This window comes from Andrographis paniculata, unplaced genomic scaffold (assembly GCF_009805555.1).
Source record: "Andrographis paniculata isolate CXL003 unplaced genomic scaffold, ASM980555v1 Contig76END, whole genome shotgun sequence".
NCBI lineage: Eukaryota > Viridiplantae > Streptophyta > Magnoliopsida > Lamiales > Acanthaceae > Andrographis > Andrographis paniculata.
The window spans coordinates 1,901,947-1,921,505 of record NW_026137613.1 but is presented as its reverse complement, the minus strand read 5'-3'; the positions used below and the strand labels follow the sequence as shown (position 1 = coordinate 1,921,505).

Genomic DNA, 19,559 nt, shown 5'->3' with positions numbered 1-19,559 from the left:
TCAATTACGCAAAAATTTTAAATGATGGAACACCAAATTGAAATGAATACAAACAAATAAGGAATAGAAGCCCAATATTAAAAATGGGCCCTAAGCCCAATTGAAATGTATGCTGGGCTGGACATATTAAAAGAATCCCACCCCATGTCCAGTGCTTAACCTTCCCTATCTCTCTGTATTTCATATCGAACAGCTCGGACACCTATATATATATATATGACGTGCGGCTAGGGTTTCTGTTGTGTCGCCTCTGCCGATTCGAATGCTCCATTGACGGAGACGCTCTAGAGTGGACAGAAACCGCAGATCTTCGCATTCACTACCACCATGGTCAGTCTACTGCTCCTCGACTTCGACTTGTTTTCATCTTCAGCATTTTCCTTGTTATAATTTACTTTTTGTCGAAATTGTATTTGGTTTTGCGATCTCTGTAGTTAGCCAAGTGATTTATTTACCAATTTCCCTTATATTTGATACGATGGTGTTTTTTTTGGGACATGCTTCGTTAATACGTATACACGCTACTATCGTTAACCGCTATATCTTTATTGAAAAATCATATACGAATTTTACTAATTAATGCAATGGCGTATACTTGGGGTTTATGTTAACGATTGTTGATGAGTTCTAATATTTGAGCTGTTATTTCTTGTTGGAACGGGGTTAATCGGTAGAAGTGAGGCTGCATTTTTACTATAATATCTCATTTGATTTTTTATGTACAGTGGGTTCATCGCTCACACCTTAATTTTCATATTTTTATATGTACAGTTGAAATTAATATAAGTTTCATTTAAAAAATCTAAATATTACTGTTGTGGACAAAAAAATAATAATCATAATGATAATGGTAGGAGAGTCTTAAAGGGTATAATTGCATCTGCACTTTCATTCTTACGTTGTTGCTGTTTACGCAAACTTCGATAGATTTGCAATCTTATCACTTCAATTCGCCTTGTTTTTTAATTGTTGTTGTTGTACTCTGTTTTAAATGTGTTTGTTGGATTTTGGTGTGTCAACTCAGTTGCTCAATGGCTTAACGTCTTTAATAATTATTTGGTTATTTTTTTAAATCTTTTATTTTTTCAATACTTTACGGTGCCAGCATGTATCATCTTTGGTTATCCGGGTGGAATTGAAGTATATGCAAGAGTGGTTAAGTGCTTTTATTAATCATCATATCTAGGTAAATGCTGCTGCTAATTTTGTTAAGATTTTGAATGGTGATTCGTGAGTGTAACGTGTCCGTGCGACTTAGGGTGCGAAGGATTATACAACGGAAATCCAGAAGCAACTTACTTCAATTGATACAGGATAATGGAACTCGGCTGCGCCGCGCCCTCAGGGCTTAAATCTTTCTGAACAAAATGTTTATTCTCTTTTTATGTGTAAACAAGCATTTATTCTAAAGATCCTGAAGTTTGAAAAACTGTCATCATTTGTTGGGTAAAACATGCACTGGTGAGGATGAGTTGGGTATACTATGTGACTTGTTGCCAATGCTGTGTGATTGACATTTGTTGCTTATCAAATCTAGAAGCATCTTTTGTACTTTGTTTATGAATATTCAAATTTTAAATTCTAAAATTACTTTCCCACTTATCGGCCTTGTAGGGCTCTTGAGTTGGTTCTACTAGGAACACTTTTGATGATAATTTTTCTTATTGCAGTCCGCCAATGGAAGAAGATACCCCTGTAAGTTCTGTTCCTTTTACTTATACATATATATACATATTTTTTTAATCTTCTTGCAGAGTTTCTACTTGTCCTAGTTCTAAATTCCATATGTATCATGGCATTTCCAATTGATCTCTTCACTATGCAGTAGTCAAGTAGTCAAGTGTATCATTAACATATTCTAGGTTCTATGTTAACAAATATATTGATTTTCAGTGTTTGTTAAAATTGACTCTTAACCAAGTACACCCTCTAATTCACAACCTTACCAAAAAGGGGTTCATTAATAACTACTTAATTGACTATTAACCAAATAACTTGTTCTTTTTTTTTAAAATATAATTATATATTTTAATTATATATAAAATTTTATATTTTATAACTTTTTAAATTTTAATTAAATTATTTAATTATTTTAATTTTAATTTATAATTATTTTTACCATATAATAATTATTTTTTTAATATATTTCTTAATTACTTATTAATCTAACACGCTCAATTATCTAGGACGCTGGCAGCATTATTTAATTTATAGAACAATTAATTTAGATTAAGCTTTACGCATTGGGAATGCGAATATTAAATATTTAATAGCACCAACAATAGTTTCACCATAAATGATTATTATTACAATAAAACACTTTTACAAAATTCAATTTAAAGCTCTAATGTTATTTTTATTAGATTGGATCAATTTGGCCCAATTGATTTGGTATTGGGCCTGTCTGGAGCCCAAAATATGGTTTAAGAAGCGTAAATCTAAGAGGAGTATGGCCAGCGAATTATTTTGAACTTATTGTTTCAATAACAGAAACCCTAGGCTCTGCTCTGTCGTCGTTTCCTACTGCGAGGGCGTCTGCTGTTGATTTCTCAGGAGCTTCGATTAGATTGAGATTTCAAGCTACGGAATTGTAGTTCTTCTATAGGAAGATGCCTCGCTTTCGGAATGTAAGTGTGAAGTTGTTAACGAGAGTGCATGTTTTCTCATTGTTTTGTATTTTGTCTGTTGCAAGTTGAGTAATGGGATTCGTTTTTTCGGTTTCCTGTTTTCTGAATTGTTTGTTGATGCAGAAGAAGAGAAAACCGTTTGTTAAACCGACTATAAAGAAACAACCGACCGTAGACCATGTAACCGGGGACAAGATCCCGAAGAGTTTTGTGTTTTCTCGGGGAAAGTTACCCGACGTTCTTCGAAAATTGCAGATGGATTTAAGAAAATTGATGCTTCCATTCACGGCTCTCAACCTCAAGGTGAGTATTTGTCGCGTGCTTTCTTTCTTTCTCCTCTTCTTCTTCTTTTAATTGTTTGTTTCTCTGGACTGTATTGCTCTCCACATGATTCAATTGATATTAAGAACTTACTATAAATTTGGATTGTTTACCAGTCCTCAGTTGACGCATCTACTTAGATTTAGATTGTGCATTAACCTTTCCCAATGCCTGAATTTGCTTTTATTTGTAGGAAAAAAAGAGGAACAATCTCAAAGATTTTTTGAACGTGGCAGGCCCAATGGGTGTTACACACTTCCTGATTTTATCGAAAACTGATTCTGCGCCGTACTTGAGGGTTGGTAGAACACCACAGGGCCCAACTCTAACCTTCAAAATTCTTGAGTATTCGTTGGTTGCTGATGTTGTCAAGTCTCAATTGCGTCCGAGAAGTCATAAAGATCTTTTTGATAACCCGCCTTTGGTAATGGTTGGTTTATGCCTTCTTCAAATTCTGAGTGTTTTACAAATGTTTGGATTGGCTTTAGCTGCTGCAACTATTCTCTTTAATGCGTTGTTTTAGCCACTTTAATTATTACACTAAATATGAATGCTGAAGTTTGTGAGTTAATTTGTAGATTGTCCTTTCTGGTTTCGGGACTGGGGAGCAGCATCTTAGGCTTACAACTATAATGTTTCAGAACATGTTTCCTGCCATTGATATAAACACTGTAAGTCTTGAAACCTAGCGTCAGGAGCTTTGCATGCCTAGTGGACCGCATCATATTGTTGGACTTTTTCAGGTCAAGCTTTCTTCATGCCAAAGAATTGTGCTGCTAAATTACAACAAAGACACCAAACATATAGATTTCCGGCACTATTCAATCAGATTACAACCGTTTGGGGTGTCACGACGAATAAGAAAATTTGTACAGAGCCATCTGGCCCCTGATTTGAGAACTCTTCAGGATGTCAATGATTATTTAACAAAGTACTCTCTCTAAGCCCTGAGCTCTTTACATTCACACTTGCATGCACCTTAATATTTTGCATAAGAATCACTGGGTCATGGGAGCTATAGTTTTTCATTTTGTTCTGATATCTTTTATCCATGAGACATTATATTGGAAGCCTGTATTACAACCGGTGTATTTCTTGATTAACCTCCATCCTCTCCTGTTTCCAATGAACTAAAACGTAAAATTGTTTATGGAGTTACGATATGCAATCAAGTAGATGTTGAGGTTATTAGTCATGAGCTTGTATTGCTAGCATGTAATTCTCTTCTTAGGCTATCATAAGTAAGGTAGATGTAGTTGGCAAGTCTTTCGGGCCTTAGTATCTTATGAGTCTAATGCTTCTTATCATTCCTATCGGTATGTTCCATTATGTTCCTAATGTTTTGGTGGCTTCCATAATTTCATATTTTAGGGCTGGTTATGGATCAGAAAGTGAAGTGGACGACGAAGCAGCAACTGTAAGTCTACCAATGGATCTTGGAAGAGTTAATAAGGCATCAAGTAAGAGTGCTGTCAAACTTCAAGAAGTTGGACCTAGAATGACACTTCAGTTGGTAAAAGTTGAGGAAGGATTGTGTTGTGGAGGAATCATATTCGATGCATTCGGTAAATACAGTTTTTGCTTTGGCTTAGTTAAAATTCAATTTTTTGAAAGACTAGTTCCTGATTTCTGTGGATGCATGTTTGGATGACAGGTATAATCTGCTACTAGCAATTATTATTGTACTTGTTGTGTTAGCTAAATAATCTCACCCGACCCAACTCCATTTAGCAAACAATTAAACATGCCCCTGTGTGTTTATTCGTGCCCTCGTTATAAATGAAAATGTACTAGAAGCCTAGATGGTTCCCTTGGTGTTATAGCTTACCAAGTTTCCCACCCATATCCAGTTTCGTTTTCAGTTTAATTGTTTGCATCACACATTATGTCTCAGTTATTCATCTCAGTTTTACGGATGTATTTGCATTAAATGAACTCCATTTCACGCACTTTCATCTTATTTTAATTTAGGAAATAATGCACCGAGCAAGAACAAGAAATCGGACGAGAACGACGAAGAAGGAGGTGATGGTCGTGAAGAAACAGATCAAGACGAGGAACTAAGTGATGGTAGCGAAGGCAGGGATGAAGATAACGATGAATAGGTGTGAGAAGATTAAGATTAGTGTGTTATAAAGGTAATTGTTGTTAGCTTGCTTTGCCATGCATTGTAAACGGATGACTATCTTTCCTGACTCCTATTATTTTAAATTTAAAATGGCATAATTGGGCTTATGATAGTCTCTGAGAAACGTAGGGCTGTCCATCGTAGGTTATTAATTATTCATATATAGAAGCTGAAAAAACTTGGGCCGGGAAGCAAATTATTTTTGTCATAATATAATCAAAATTCATTAACTTTGGTCTCAATATAAAAATTCTATCAATTTTGGTTTTAATATAATCAAAATTATTATTTGTTGTCTCAATATAACTAAAATTTATCATTTTTGTTTCAATATAAATTTTTTATCAATTTTAGTTTCAATATAATCAAAATTCATTATTTTTTCTTAGACGTGGACTTGTAAGATTGTGCAATTTCTTCATAAAGTTTGGAGCAGACAACAGTTCAACTTGTTGCAAGTCTTCTTGCATATTCGTATCCGATTTGTTGACGGTGTGACAAAAAAAAAAAAGGTTTGATTATATTATGACTAAAAATGATAAGTTTTGATTATTGAGACTAAAATTGATAAAAAAAATTTATATTTGGACAAAAAATGATGAGTTTTGGTTATATTGAGACTAAATTAATAAGATTTTTATATTTGAATCAAAATTAATAAATTTTGGTTATACGAGGACCAAAAATGATTTTTTTTCCCAAAAAAAGTCATTGATAATTCTACAGATTTTTTTTTTGCCCCCATTTAATTTCCTAGTAATATTTGGTAAGTTTTTATTTTTATTTGGTAAGTTAAGATTTAGTTGATTAGTGATGACAATGAAGAATGAGTTGTATTGGCGAGTTGGTTCAAATTTTTATTTTATAAGTATATATATAGATCCATTTTTGTGTCATGGTAGCAACATAATAATTTCAAATTTCACTAAAAAAAAAAAAGTTCATATATACTAAGAAATTCTCATTTATACTTCTCTCAACGTTTTACATTCCTATTTTTTATTTATTTTTATTCCATATAATTTATTTTTTCATTTTTTAGAAAATAATAATTGCATTTTAAATTTTATAATTTATAATTTGTTAAATCTTAATTAAGTTTTTTTATTAGTTATTTTAATTTTAACCTATAGTTATTTGTATTATACATTAACTATTTTATATATATTCCCTCCGTCCCATTGAAAGGTTATCATTTTCCATTTTCATCCGTCCCATAACAAGGTTACTATTTCCTAATTTAGTAATTGTATTACCTACCTAATATAATAAATATATCCTTTCAACTTACATTATATTACACAAATGACATTACTTTTATATTATACAATATTAATAGGAGTATTTTCGTCTTTTTCATTACAAACCATTATAATACTAATATTAACAAATTTACATACAAAAAGTAAACGACAATCTTGCACCGGGACGGAGGGAATATATATTTTTAATTATTTGTTAATTATACCATTGCCTAAATTCACGTATTTAGAAAACCAAACAATTAAAATGAGATAAAAGAGAGTATTATTTATTGACCAATTTCCAATCAACCTTATGATTAAAAGTTTAAAATGCATAACTAAACTTGTAAAATTTAAGCGTCGTGTATTTGTTTTGTATTTTGGTTTAAATTTTTCTTTTTTTTTTTTTTTAATGTGGGATATAAGAAATTATGCAAATAATATAAAAATAATAACAATATGTACTATATTAATTTATTTTATTTTTTTAAAAAAATATGTTAGATTTGTTTTGAGTAAAAGAATATATACTGTTAATGCTTTGTTCTTCTGCATTTTTTAATGTTTGTATGCTAATAAAATAAATACTAAATTGCATAATATATCATTGTATTTTAGTATAAATGCATAAAATATTTTGTTATAAATATGCACTTAATTATGCAAATTTTATACAAATAAAAAAAATAAAACATCTTAAATAGTCTTATTTGAATAAAACTAATAATTTATCAACCACCAATATATAAAATTATACTCCCATCATCCCATATACGAAAGTATGCATTTGAGTTTTTATATTGATTGAGAAATAATACCGCTCCTCCCGTCTATCTCTAAATGTCACATTTACCTTTTGCGTAATTGTACTTAACATTAAAAATATTCTTATATTTATATAATTTTTATTTTGTACAAATGTCATTCTATTAGTATTATAAGACACTAATGAAAGTATTTTTGCAATTTCTTCTTAATTTGTACTATGTTTTGATATAATAATTAATATTTAAAGAGCAACACAAAAAAAGTAAATGAGACCCTTAGAGCCGAACAAATGTAGTATTATTTTATTGATAATGTCTACGAAATCTTGACATTTTTGTCCTAAACACTTCTGTACTTTATATATATATATATATATATGTAATTATGTTTTTAATTTATACAAAAATTAATATTTTATCCTTCATAATTTAAATATCATTTTTACTATTTTCATATGTTCCACTCAAAAGTACATATTTTTATTTTTAGTAAAAATAATTATACACTAATACCAAAATACCCGTAACTTTTATCTAAATTACAAACATAGCATTACACATACAATTACTTTATACAGTCAAAAGCAAACATGTTAAAATCTCTTACATACTTTTAATAATCAATAAAATACTATTATTTCTTAATTTACTATAAAACCCGTTTGTTTAGTTCAAATGAGGGAAGGGGAGTGGAGGGATTTTAATGGAAGGGATGGGAGGAGAAGTGAGGGGAAATAATACTATTAAAATTGTAATAGTGCGCGTTTGGTTCATAGAAGGAAATGGAGGCGAGACGAGGGAAAATACTATTCTTGTGTTTGGTTAAACAGCGGAGGAAAGAGAAAATATAATAATTTTACTATTTTGTCCCTATATTATTTAAATAAAGAATATTTAATAAAATTCGATTAATTTATTCATAAAATATGATACAAAATTATTTGTCCAATATAATAAAAACAAAGTTACATTATTAGGTATTAGAGGAACCAAATACTATATACATTATATATTTATTAAACTTACCAATAAAGATAGACAATATTTTACGTATAAATAATAACAATGTAACCAAAATTATATAAACTAAGTATACTATAAAAATATTACAAAATATACTTAAACTGGGTTACTTTGATTCATTTTAATCATAAAGTAAATATTTATTGAAATCAAAATACATATAAATAATAACTTTCCGTCTTGAGGACTTCCCGACCTAAGGACTTCCGTCCTGACCATTTCCCGTCTTGAGGACGTCCCGACCTGACCACTTCCCGTCTTGAGGACTTCGGGACCTGACCACTTTCCGTCTTGAGGACTTCCCGACCTGACCACTCTCCGTCTTGAGGACTTCCCGACCAGATGACGTCCCGACCTGAGGATTTCCGGACCTGACCACTTTCCGTCTTGAGGACTTCCCGACCTAAGGACTTCCCGTCCTGACCACTTTCCGTCTTGAGGACGTCCCGACCTGACAACTTTCCGTCTTGAGGAAATCCCGACCTGACCACTTTCCGTCTGGAGGAAATCCCGACCTGAGGACTTCCCGACCTGACCACTTTCCGTCTTGAGAACCTCCCTACCTGAGGACTTCCCGACCTAAGGACTTCCCGTCCTGACCACTTTCCGTCTTGAGGACCTCCCTACCTGAGGACTTCCCGACCTAAGGACTTCCCGTCCTGACCACTTTCCGTCTTGAGGACCTCCCGACCTGGCCACTTTCCGTCTTGAGGACCTCCCGACCTGAGGACATCCCGACCTGAGCGCAAATTTTTCTACTTTTCTGCCCGACTTCGGGTCCTACCTTCGTTCAAGACCCTGCTATCCTTATTTTTATTATTATTATTATTTTTTGTGCGTAACAATTATCAAAGTTGAAATATCCTTGTTATTTTTTACATTTCAAAACCTCATAAAGAGATGCAGGGTCACCCTTCTTATCTCAAACATTTCAACTACATTCTCCTCTATTTTATTTTTTATTGGTGTTGATGCAATTTTTCAACAATAAAAAGTAAAATCTGAAAATAAAGTGTTGATGTATTTTTTCGACAGACAAAAAGTAAAATTCAAAGATATGGAAAATATCCTTAAATTTGATTATTTAGCGCATGAGATTAGGAATCTCTAATTCCTCCTTTATTGACACGTGCCTTGCACCGTCGCGCCAGATGCTTCCATCAGTTCCCGAACTCAACTTGCCCGACCGACCATTCCAGAGACCAATTGCTAGACCAGCCGACCTTCTTTATCCGACCTGCTGACCATCAAACCTGTATGTCCTACCTGCTGACATTCAGACCTGCAGACTTCCCGACCTGATCACTTTTCGTCTTGACGACCTCCCTACCTGAGGACTTCCCGTCCTGACCACTTTCCGTCTTGAGGACGTCCCGACCTGAGGACTTCCCGACCTGACCACTTTCCGTCTTGAGGACTTCCCGACCTGAGCGCAAATGTTTCTACTTTTCTGCCCGACTTCAGGTCCTACCTTCGTTCAAGACCCTGCTACCATTATTTTTATTATATTATTATTTTTGTACGTAACACCTTAAATTTATTTTTTTAGCGTCTGAAAAGTCTATCCTGTCCTTCATTTCCAAAATAACAATTTCCCCTGGAACTGTGGTCGCCTCTGCATTTTTTGGTCGCCTCCCAATTTCTCCTAACCCTTATAGGTCTATTGGCTATGCCTTAGCCAGATTAACCCCGAACTCTTCCTGTCTAAAATCCTCCGACTCTATAATAACCCAAATTTTGACCGAAGATCGGAACAATTCCCGTTTTTTTGTATATACAACCTTAATACAATATTCGACCGATCTTTTCTTCCTTTATCCCGACCCTACCTATCTTTAATAACTCGGCCAGATCCTCTCCCTCACCCGACCTTTATTTTTTCCTGGGACGCCGCAATAAAACCCCGATCTTTGTTTTCTAGCAGAAGGTCGGATAAGAAGAATCGTAGAACACTTTTCACTTACAATTACCAACCTCAATTTTTGTCGAGGCAATTTGGTTGCTGCCAGGGCATACCAGGGCCATTAGCCAGTCCTCACCTCATATTTCAAAGCCCCGAGGGTCTGGTGATTCCCGAACTCATCCCGACCTATATTTCTCAACTCACCACCTACATCACCTCGAATTCATATCTCCCGTTCTGCCCAAAATCTTCGACAACCGAAGATTTCCCTTCCTGGTGGTCGACCACCTGGTCTTTACTTGCCCCTTCGACTGACCAATTGGTCGGGAGACTTGCTCCACCCCCAGCTCTGGCTCTTGGCTCCGCCCGACTGGCAGTCATAGGAAGGAAAAGGCCAGCCCCTACGGCAGGTGGGTCGGGAGCAAAAAGACAAAAAGCAAAGGCCACTCCTGCTATCGATAGAGGCAGGCCATCGAGGAATATCTGGCTTCTCTGCCAATAGATACTAGCGGGATGCCAAAGTATCTAAGGGCAACAATTTGGTAAGTTTTTGTTCCTTTCCTTATGTTATTTTCATGCATGCTGCCCGTTTGTAACTCTAATATGTCTATTTCAGAAGATCCTTCAATGCTCCTGACCACTGGCCCTACCACGTCTCAACCGACCCACCAACAATCGCCCGAACCACAAGTTCCCATCAATTTATCTTCATCCCGATCGACAGCCGTCCCGATCATAGAACAATCATCTATGGTCCGGACCACCGATCGACTGGCCATAGTCCCGATTACCACACAACCGACCCACTGACAATCAGAGGTGAAAGATAGTTTCTGACATTCCTTAGAGACCAACAAAACAAAATATATTAATTTTAAACAACAACTTCGAACCTTTTATTGTAGGCACACCGACCAGGCGAATCGATGGGCAGGGTACCTCCTCCCCCAACGTCGGATATCGTTGCGGTGATGCCCGACCAACTTGTTGTCCTCCCCGACCAGGCTCCTATTGAAGATGTGGTAGTGCCCGACCCCGACCAGGTCGTGGCTTTACCCGACCCGCTTGTTCAGCAAGTTGATGAGGTTCCTATTGTTGGTCCCGAACCAGTCCAACCCGAACCAGTCCAACCACCCGATGAAGTAGAGGAAATTTCCTCCTCAAGATCGGGTGAAGCTCTGTTAATTTATAGAACAATTAATTTAAGATTAAGCTTTACGCATTGGGAATGCGAATATTAAATATTTAATAGCACCAACCATATTTTCACCATAAATGATTATTAATTACAATAAAACAGTACAAAATTCAATTTAAAGCTCTAATGTTATTTTTATTGGATTGGATCAATTTGGCCCAATTGCTTTGGTATTGGGCCTGTCTGGAGCCCAAAATATGGTTTAAGAAGCGTAAATCTAAGAGGAGTATGGCCGCCGAATTATTTTGAACTTATTGTTTCAATAACAGAAACCCTAGGCTCTGCTCTGTCGTCGTTTCCTACTGCGAGGGCGTCTGCTGTTGATTTCTCAGGAGCTTCGATTAGATTGAGATTTCAAGCTACGGAATTGTAGTTCTTCTATAGGAAGATGCCTCGCTTTCGGAATGTAAGTGTGAAGTTGTTAACGAGAGCGCATGTTTTCTCATTGTTTTGTATTTTGTCTGTCGCAAGTTGAGGAATGGGATTCGTTTTTTCGGTTTGCTGTTTTCTGAATTGTTTGTTGATGCAGAAGAAGAGGAAACCGTTTGTTAAACCGACTATAAAGAAACAACCGATCGTAGACCATGTAACCGGGGACAAGATCCCGAAGAGTTTTGTGTTTTCTCGGGGAAAGTCACCCGACGTTCTTCGAAAATTGCAGATGGATTTAAGAAAATTGATGCTTCCATTCACGGCTCTCAACCTCAAGGTGAGTATTTGTCGCGTGCTTTCTTTCTCCTCCTTCTTCTTCTTCTTCTTTTAATTGTTTGTTTCTCTGGACTGTATTGCTCTCCACATGATTCAATTGATATTAAAAACTTACTATAAATTTGGATTGTTTACCAGTCCTCAGTTGACGCATCTACTTAGATTTAGATTGTGCATTAACCTTTCCCAATGCCTGAATCTGCTTTTATTTGTAGGAAAAAAAGAGGAACAATCTCAAAGATTTTTTGAACGTGGCAGGCCCAATGGGTGTTACACACTTCCTGATTTTATCGAAAACTGATTCTGCGCCGTACTTGAGGGTTGGTAGAACACCACAGGGCCCAACTCTAACCTTCAAAATTCTTGAGTATTCGTTGGTTGCTGATGTTGTCAAGTCTCAATTGCGTCCGAGAAGTCATAAAGATCTTTTTGATAACCCGCCTTTGGTAATGGCTGGTTTATGCCTTCTTCAAATTCTGAGTGTTTTACAAATGTTTGGATTGGCTTTAGCTGCTGCAACTATTCTGTTTAATGCGTTGTTTTAGCCACTTTAATTATTACACTAAATATGAATGCTGAAGTTTGTGAGTTAATTTGTAGATTGTCCTTTCTGGTTTCGGGACTGGGGAGCAGCATCTTAGGCTTACAACTATAATGTTTCAGAACATGTTTCCTGCCATTGATATAACACTGTAAGTCTTGAAACCTAGCGTCAGGAGCTTTGCATGCCTAGTGGACCGCATCATATTGTTGGACTTGTTTCAGGTCAAGCTTTCTTCATGCCAAAGAATTGTGCTGCTAAATTACAACAAAGACACCAAACATATAGATTTCCGGCACTATTCAATCAGATTACAACCGGTTGGGTGTCACGACGAATAAGAAAATTTGTACAGAGCCATCTGGCCCCTGATTTGAGAACTCTTCAGGATGTCTGTGATTATTTAACAAAGTACTCTCTCTAGGCCCTGAGCTCTTTACATTCACACTTGCATGCACCTTAATATTTAGCATAAGAATCACTGGGTCATGGGAGCTATAGTTTTTCATTTTGTTCTGATATCTTTTATCTATGAGACATTATATTGGAAGCCTGTATTACAACGGGTGTATTTCTTGATTAACCTCCATCCTCTCCTGTTTCCAATGAACTAAAATGTAAAATTGTTTATGGGGTTACGATATGCAATCAAGTAGATGTTGAGGTTATTAGTCATGAGCTTGTATTGCTAGCATGTAATTCTCTTCTTAGGCTATCATAAGTAAGGTAGATGTAGTTGGCAAGTCTTTCGGGCCTTAGTATCTTATGAGTCTAATGCTTTATCATTCCTATCGGTATGTTCCATTATGTTCCTAATGTTTTGGTGGCTTCCATAATTTCATATTTTAGGGCTGGTTATGGATCAGAAAGTGAAGTGGACGACGAAGCAGCAGCACTGTAAGTCTACCAATGGATCTTGGAAGAGTTAATAAGGCATCAAGTAAGAGTGCTGTCAAACTTCAAGAAGTTGGACCTAGAATGACACTTCAGTTGGTAAAAGTTGAGGAAGGATTGTGCTGTGGAGGAATCATATTCGATGCATTCGGTAAATACAGTTTTTGCTTTGGCTTAGTTAAAATTCAATTTTTTGAAAGACTAGTTCCTGTTTTCTGTGGATGCATGTTTGGATGACAAGTCAAGTATAAAATCTGCTACTAGCAATTATTATTATACTTGGTGTGTTTGCTAAATAATCTCACCCGACCCAATTCCATTTAGCAAACAATTAACATGCCCCTGTGTGTTTATTCGTGCCCTCGTTATAAATGAAATGTACTAGAAGCCTAGATGGTTCCCTTGGTGTTATAGCTTACCAAGTTTCCCACCCATATCCGGTTTCATTTTCAGTTTAATTGTTTGCATCACACATTATGTCTCAGTTATTCATCTCATTTTTACGGATGTATTTGCATTAAATGAACTCCATTTCACGCACTTTCATCTTATTTTAATTTAGGAAATAATGCACCGAGCAAGAACAAGAAATCGGACGAGAACGACGAAGAAGGAGGTGATGGTCATGAAGAAACAGATCAAGACGAGGAACTAAGTGATGGTAGCGAAGGCAGCGATGAAGATAATGATGAATAGGTGTGAGAAGATTAAGATTAGTGTGTTATAAAGGGAATTGTTGTTAGCTTGCGCTGCCATGCATTGTAAACCGATGACTCTATTTTCTGATTCCTATTATTTTAAATTTAAAATGGCATAATTGGGCTTATGATAGTCTCTGAGAAAAGTAGGGCTGCCCATCGTAGGTTATTAATTAATCATATAATTTAATTATTCGTATATAGAAGCTGAAAAAACTTGGGCTGGGAAGCAAATTATTTTTTGTCCCAATATAATTAAAATTATTAATTTTTGGTCTCAATATAAAAATTCTATCAATTTTGGTTTCAATATAATCAAATTTATCATTTTTTGTTTCAATATAACTAAAATTCATCATTTTTTGTCTCAATATAAAATTTTTATCAATTTTAGTCTCAATATAACAAAGATTCATCATTCTTTGTCTTAGAATAATCAAACCTTATTTTTTTTGGTCTCACCGTCACAAATTGACGAAAAATGCTAACGTGGACTTGCAAGATTGTGTAAATTCTTCGTAAAGTTTGCAACAGACAACAGTTCAACCTGTTGCAAGCCTTCCTGTATATTAAATAATTATATTTGGACCAAAAATAATGATTTTTTGTTATATTGAGACCAAAATTGATAAGATTTTTATATTGGAATCAAATTGATGAATTTTGGTTATACGAGGACCAAAAATAATTTTTTCAAAAAAAAAAAAAAAAAGTTATTGATAATTCAACAGATTTGTTTTGCCCCCATTTAATTTCCTAGTAATATTTGGTAAGTTTTTTTATTTTTATTTGGTAAAGTTAAGATTTAGTTAATTAGTGATGACAATGAAGAATGAGTTGTATTGGCTGAGTTGGTTCAAATTTTTATTTTGTAAGTATATATAGATCCATTTTTGTATCATGGTAGCAACATAATAATTTCAATTTGACTAAAATAAAAAAGTTCATATATACAAAGAAATTTCCATTTATACTTCTCTCAATGTTTTACATTCGTATTTTTTATTTATTTTTATTCCACATAATTTATTTTTTTATTTTTAGAAAATAATTATGTATTTTAATTGCATTTTAAAATTTATAATTTATAATTTTTTTTAAATCTTAATTAAGTTTTTTATTATTTATTTTTTTTAACCTATAGTTACTTGTATTATACAATACTATTTTTATATATACTCCCTCCGTCTCATTGAAAGGTTACCATTTTTCATTTTCGTCCGTCCCAAAACAAGGTTATCATTTCCTAATTTAGTAATTGTACTACCTACCTAATATAATAAATACCCTTCCAACTTACACTATATTACACAAATAACATTATTTTTATATTACACAATACTAATAGGGGTATTTTCGTCTTTTTCATTACAAACCATTATAATACTAATATTAAAAAATTTACGTGCAAAAAGTAAACGACAACCTTGCACCGGAAAAAGTATATATTTTTATATTTACAATATTATTATTATTATTATTATTATATTATTATTTGAAAATCATTCCAATCATATCATATCACATCGTATGTTCCTCATTGTAAGAACATGTAAACTGAATTGTCATTGCAAAGACAAACTACATCTAGTCTACAAGATTTAATAGTATTTTGTTTGTGAAATTAAATTAATTGTCACATTCAGCATTAAGTTATTGTCCTCGTAAAATTTGTGTTCCTTTCATATATATATATATATGGACAAAAAAAATCGATATCTGTATATGTAATGTATATAGAGAGGAAGCCCTTTGCCTTCTTCAGAGACAACTTCATACTTATTTTCGATTTCAAAATATGTTGTCATGTGTATAACAAAGGACCACTTCATAATATAACAAAAATTATATCTTCAAATCTCATAAAATATATTTTTATAAAAAAGTATTGTAAAAGAAATGAAAACAAATTCAAGTAGAAATAGTAAGGAAGGTACGGATGCATGCTTTGCTTGGAAGTGCCATAAACATAGGAATGTCAAATGGGGCGGGTTAGCCCGGACCCGTCCCGGACTCGGTCTTAATGGGAAGGATTCGGGTCTAAAAAATTTGGTTTGGGGCGGATTGTGGATTTTGAATTTTAAACCTGGACGATTCGGAGCGGATTACGGGTTTTACTATAAAACCGGTCCACCCCGGACCCGGACCCGAATCCGGATATTTTAAATATTATAATTTATTTATATTTTTATATAATATAAATTATATTATTTATTTATTTATTACATACAACAAAAGAATTTTTATTTTTTTTTAAAAAAATTGCAAATTAAATAGTTATATTTATATTATACTAAAAATAAATTTATATTAAAATATTATTTTTTTATTTTATTATATCAACGACTATTTAAATTTTATTTATTTATTATTCAAACACAAATATAAACTCCGTACTTTCAAGCAATACAACCCAATAAATTCTATAAGAAATGACCTAATAATGTGAATATTGAATTGTAACTATGAGGTTACATATTTAAATTTCATCCACAACCACTTAAAATAATCTAAATTCCCAAGTTATTTAAATAATAATAATAATAAAATATATATTTTTCAACTCATATTATTGCTTAAAAAAATTGTAAAGAACTTCATTATATGTTCCCATAAGCAACATATATATATATATACTAGTACTCATGTGAGTGCGGTTAAGCCGCAAGTTTTTGCTATATGGTAGAATATTTTTTGTAATTTTTTTTATATAAATATGTTGTATGAGTTCATGCGGTGCATATTTTACATTTTTAATTTCTTGAAAAAAAAAGATAATATAAATATATTTTAGAAAAAAAAATTGACCGATTTAGTTTTACGAAAAGAGGAAGAGACCGACAGAAGGATAAAACGGCCGATACGGAGGTCGGGCAAAGAAAGGTATGTTAATTGGTCGCCCATTTAAGTGAATAATAGTTCAGTCGCTTGATTGGGGTGACCAATGAATCGCCTGGACGAATGGTTGTTCGGCATTTGAAGGGACCGTATGGTGGTCGCTTGTTTAGGCGACCAATTAATCATTTGGACGAATGGTTGTTCAGCCGATTGAAGGGACCAGATGGTGGTCGCTTGATTGGGCGACCAATGAGTCGTTTGGTCTAGAAAGATGATAAATAAATTATATAAATATATACTTTTTTATTTGTGTAACCAACCAATTTTAAAAAATATATTATTTTCTTTAGATGATGTTTTTTTTTATTTTATTAAAAAAATTATTCTCTACAAGATCATATATATACTGAATTGGTCGGATGACAAGGAGAAGAACCGTCTAGTAGGTATATTAAAAAATTATTCTCTACAAGATCATATATAAAAAAAATTTTAATTTAAATTTAAATTATATTAATTAGTTTTCTCAACCTTAATTTATAATTATTTTAACTAATACATTTTTAATTATTTACTAATCATACCTCTCGTAAATTTTTGTGTCTACAATAATCTTGACATTATACGCGGACGGGGAATATTATTATTATTATCACAAAATATTACCTACAAATAATTATTCAAACCAAAATTCAAAATTTAAATATAAAACAAATCCATGTATTTGATTTATTTTTTTTCCTATATGGCAATAATTTTGTCAATGTGTATGTTTCTCAAATATTATTTGTACTAGTATTGTAAAATAGTAAGGTTCTTTTTACATACATATTTTAGAAAATTTTGAGAATATCTATCAATAAAAATTATTTTTTTTAAAAAAAAAAATCACATCAAATGCATATTTTTCAGTAACAAGACACATTAAATGGCCAATCTTTATTATTTTCACAAATTTTCCAAATTCCAATTTCAAAACCTTCTATATAAACAGAGTCTAAAAATACTATGCATCTTGCATGTATTCATTTTGTGTTTTTAAATGAATGTTTGTGAGCATAGTTGTGTTAGGTGAAAAGAATCATTATAATTATGTAAATTTAAGAAAAATCATTCAAATAGCCTAATGATACTTTAGCATATGACACTCCAAAATAAACTAGATATGTTAAGTTATAGATTCAGTTAATTGAAGGGCTTGTCTCACATATTATTGTATCAAATTGTAAAGTTAACATTGATATTGTCAATAGTCACATCAAGTATTGAAATATATAGAAATTCTCATACTGAATGTACAAAATTCAACACACTGAAGACTAATCCTCATCCTTTATTGCAAAATAATATTTTAATTAACTTAATTATCCTTGATTAATTAATGGTCATGATTAAGCACACGCTGAATTAAAAATATACCTTAGTGATCCAAATGCATAGAATTATACTTTTTGCCAATGAATATTATGGAAATCATTTAATAAAATCCGTGACCAAGTTTTAAATGATTTGATACAAAAAACTCAAGAAACAGAATATAGCACAAATAAAACGGAAAGGTAAGAACAGAGCACAAAACGGGTATGTGGAATTAATCCTTTTTCATTGATTGAATGGAAGAGAGAAAACATAGATTATATATACTCCAGACTAATCTATAATAGCCGTACCAAGGGAATCAAATCTACACTAATGAAATCTAATCTATAATAGCCGTACCAAGGGAATCAAATCTACACTAATGAAATCTAATCTATAATAGCCATATCAAGGGAATCAAATCTACACTAATGAAATCTAACAACCTAACAAGGGTGAGGACCACTGAGATTGTGATCCTATGTACAAGGGTGCACTGCACCAATACACCCACCCCACGTTTTTGCATAGAATGCATCGCAGATTCTTTTTACGCCTCTCTTGACATAAACATGAGGATAAGCTGTCATGATCTTCATCTATGTCAACACAGCCCCCTCAAAATGCACTGGAGGAAAGTCCAAGTGAAGTTTGGACCTAAGAGAATTGAAATGAGCATTTGACAGAGATTTTGTGAATAAATCAGCAGGTTGCACGGCTGAGGGTATGTAGACTGGTTGAATGAATCCTTTGGAGAAGTGATCACGAATAAAATGACAGTCAATATCCATATGCTTTGTGTGTTCATGATGAACAGGATTTTGGATCATGTGTATGGCGGACATGGTATCAGTAAAAACAGAGACAAGACAAGAAATTTGTATCTGGAAGTCCCTAAGGAGGTATAAGATCCACAAAAGATCAGTCACAGTTTGAGAAATGGCTTTATACTCTGCTTCAGCCGAGGATTTTGTAACTGTAGACTGCTTCTTTGTTCGCCAAGAGATCATAAAATTTCCAAGGAAAACACAATAACCAGTGGTGGATTTTCTTGTGATAATACAGTGACCCCAGTAATCATCACAAAAGGCTGAGAGAGAAAAGCAATCACCTTGTTTGAAAAACAGCTGGAAATGAAGAGTGCCCTTTAAGATATCTCAGCAATCTGTGAGCAATCTTGAAATAGAGAGATGTAGGAGTATGCATGAATTGAGACAACTGTTGAACATCGTACGTGATGTCAGGCCGAGACATGGTTAAGTAGAGCAGGCGACCAACCAATCTCCTATAATGATCAGGGTATTGAAATT

At 33.5% G+C, this 19,559-nt stretch overlaps 1 protein-coding gene and 1 long non-coding RNA gene across 3 annotated transcripts; one reads left to right on the top strand and one right to left on the bottom strand.

The window, feature by feature from the left end:
* The first annotated feature begins 1,614 nt into the window (after window positions 1-1,614).
* On the top strand, window positions 1,615-14,178 carry LOC127266465 (peter Pan-like protein). 2 transcript variants are annotated; one of them, XM_051296730.1, is made up of 8 exons: window positions 1,615-1,695; window positions 2,491-2,627; window positions 2,751-2,930; window positions 3,142-3,372; window positions 3,527-3,619; window positions 3,692-3,879; window positions 4,320-4,513; window positions 13,917-14,178. In XM_051296730.1, exons 2-8 carry the CDS (start codon window positions 2,610-2,612, stop codon window positions 14,048-14,050), a joined length of 1,038 nt encoding a protein of 345 aa, XP_051152687.1. In that variant the 5' UTR covers window positions 1,615-1,695; window positions 2,491-2,609; the 3' UTR covers window positions 14,051-14,178. The 2 variants fall into 2 exon arrangements, with proteins under 2 accessions (XP_051152687.1, XP_051152686.1); XM_051296729.1 differs by lacking the exon at window positions 13,917-14,178 and adding an exon at window positions 4,920-5,183.
* Window positions 4,385-13,528, bottom strand: LOC127266468 (uncharacterized). The gene is made up of 2 exons (XR_007842150.1): window positions 13,434-13,528; window positions 4,385-4,441 (listed from the first exon to the last, which is right to left on the bottom strand). It is a non-coding gene; the product is annotated as an uncharacterized LOC127266468 (long non-coding RNA).
* Window positions 14,179-19,559: the final 5,381 nt, after the last annotated feature.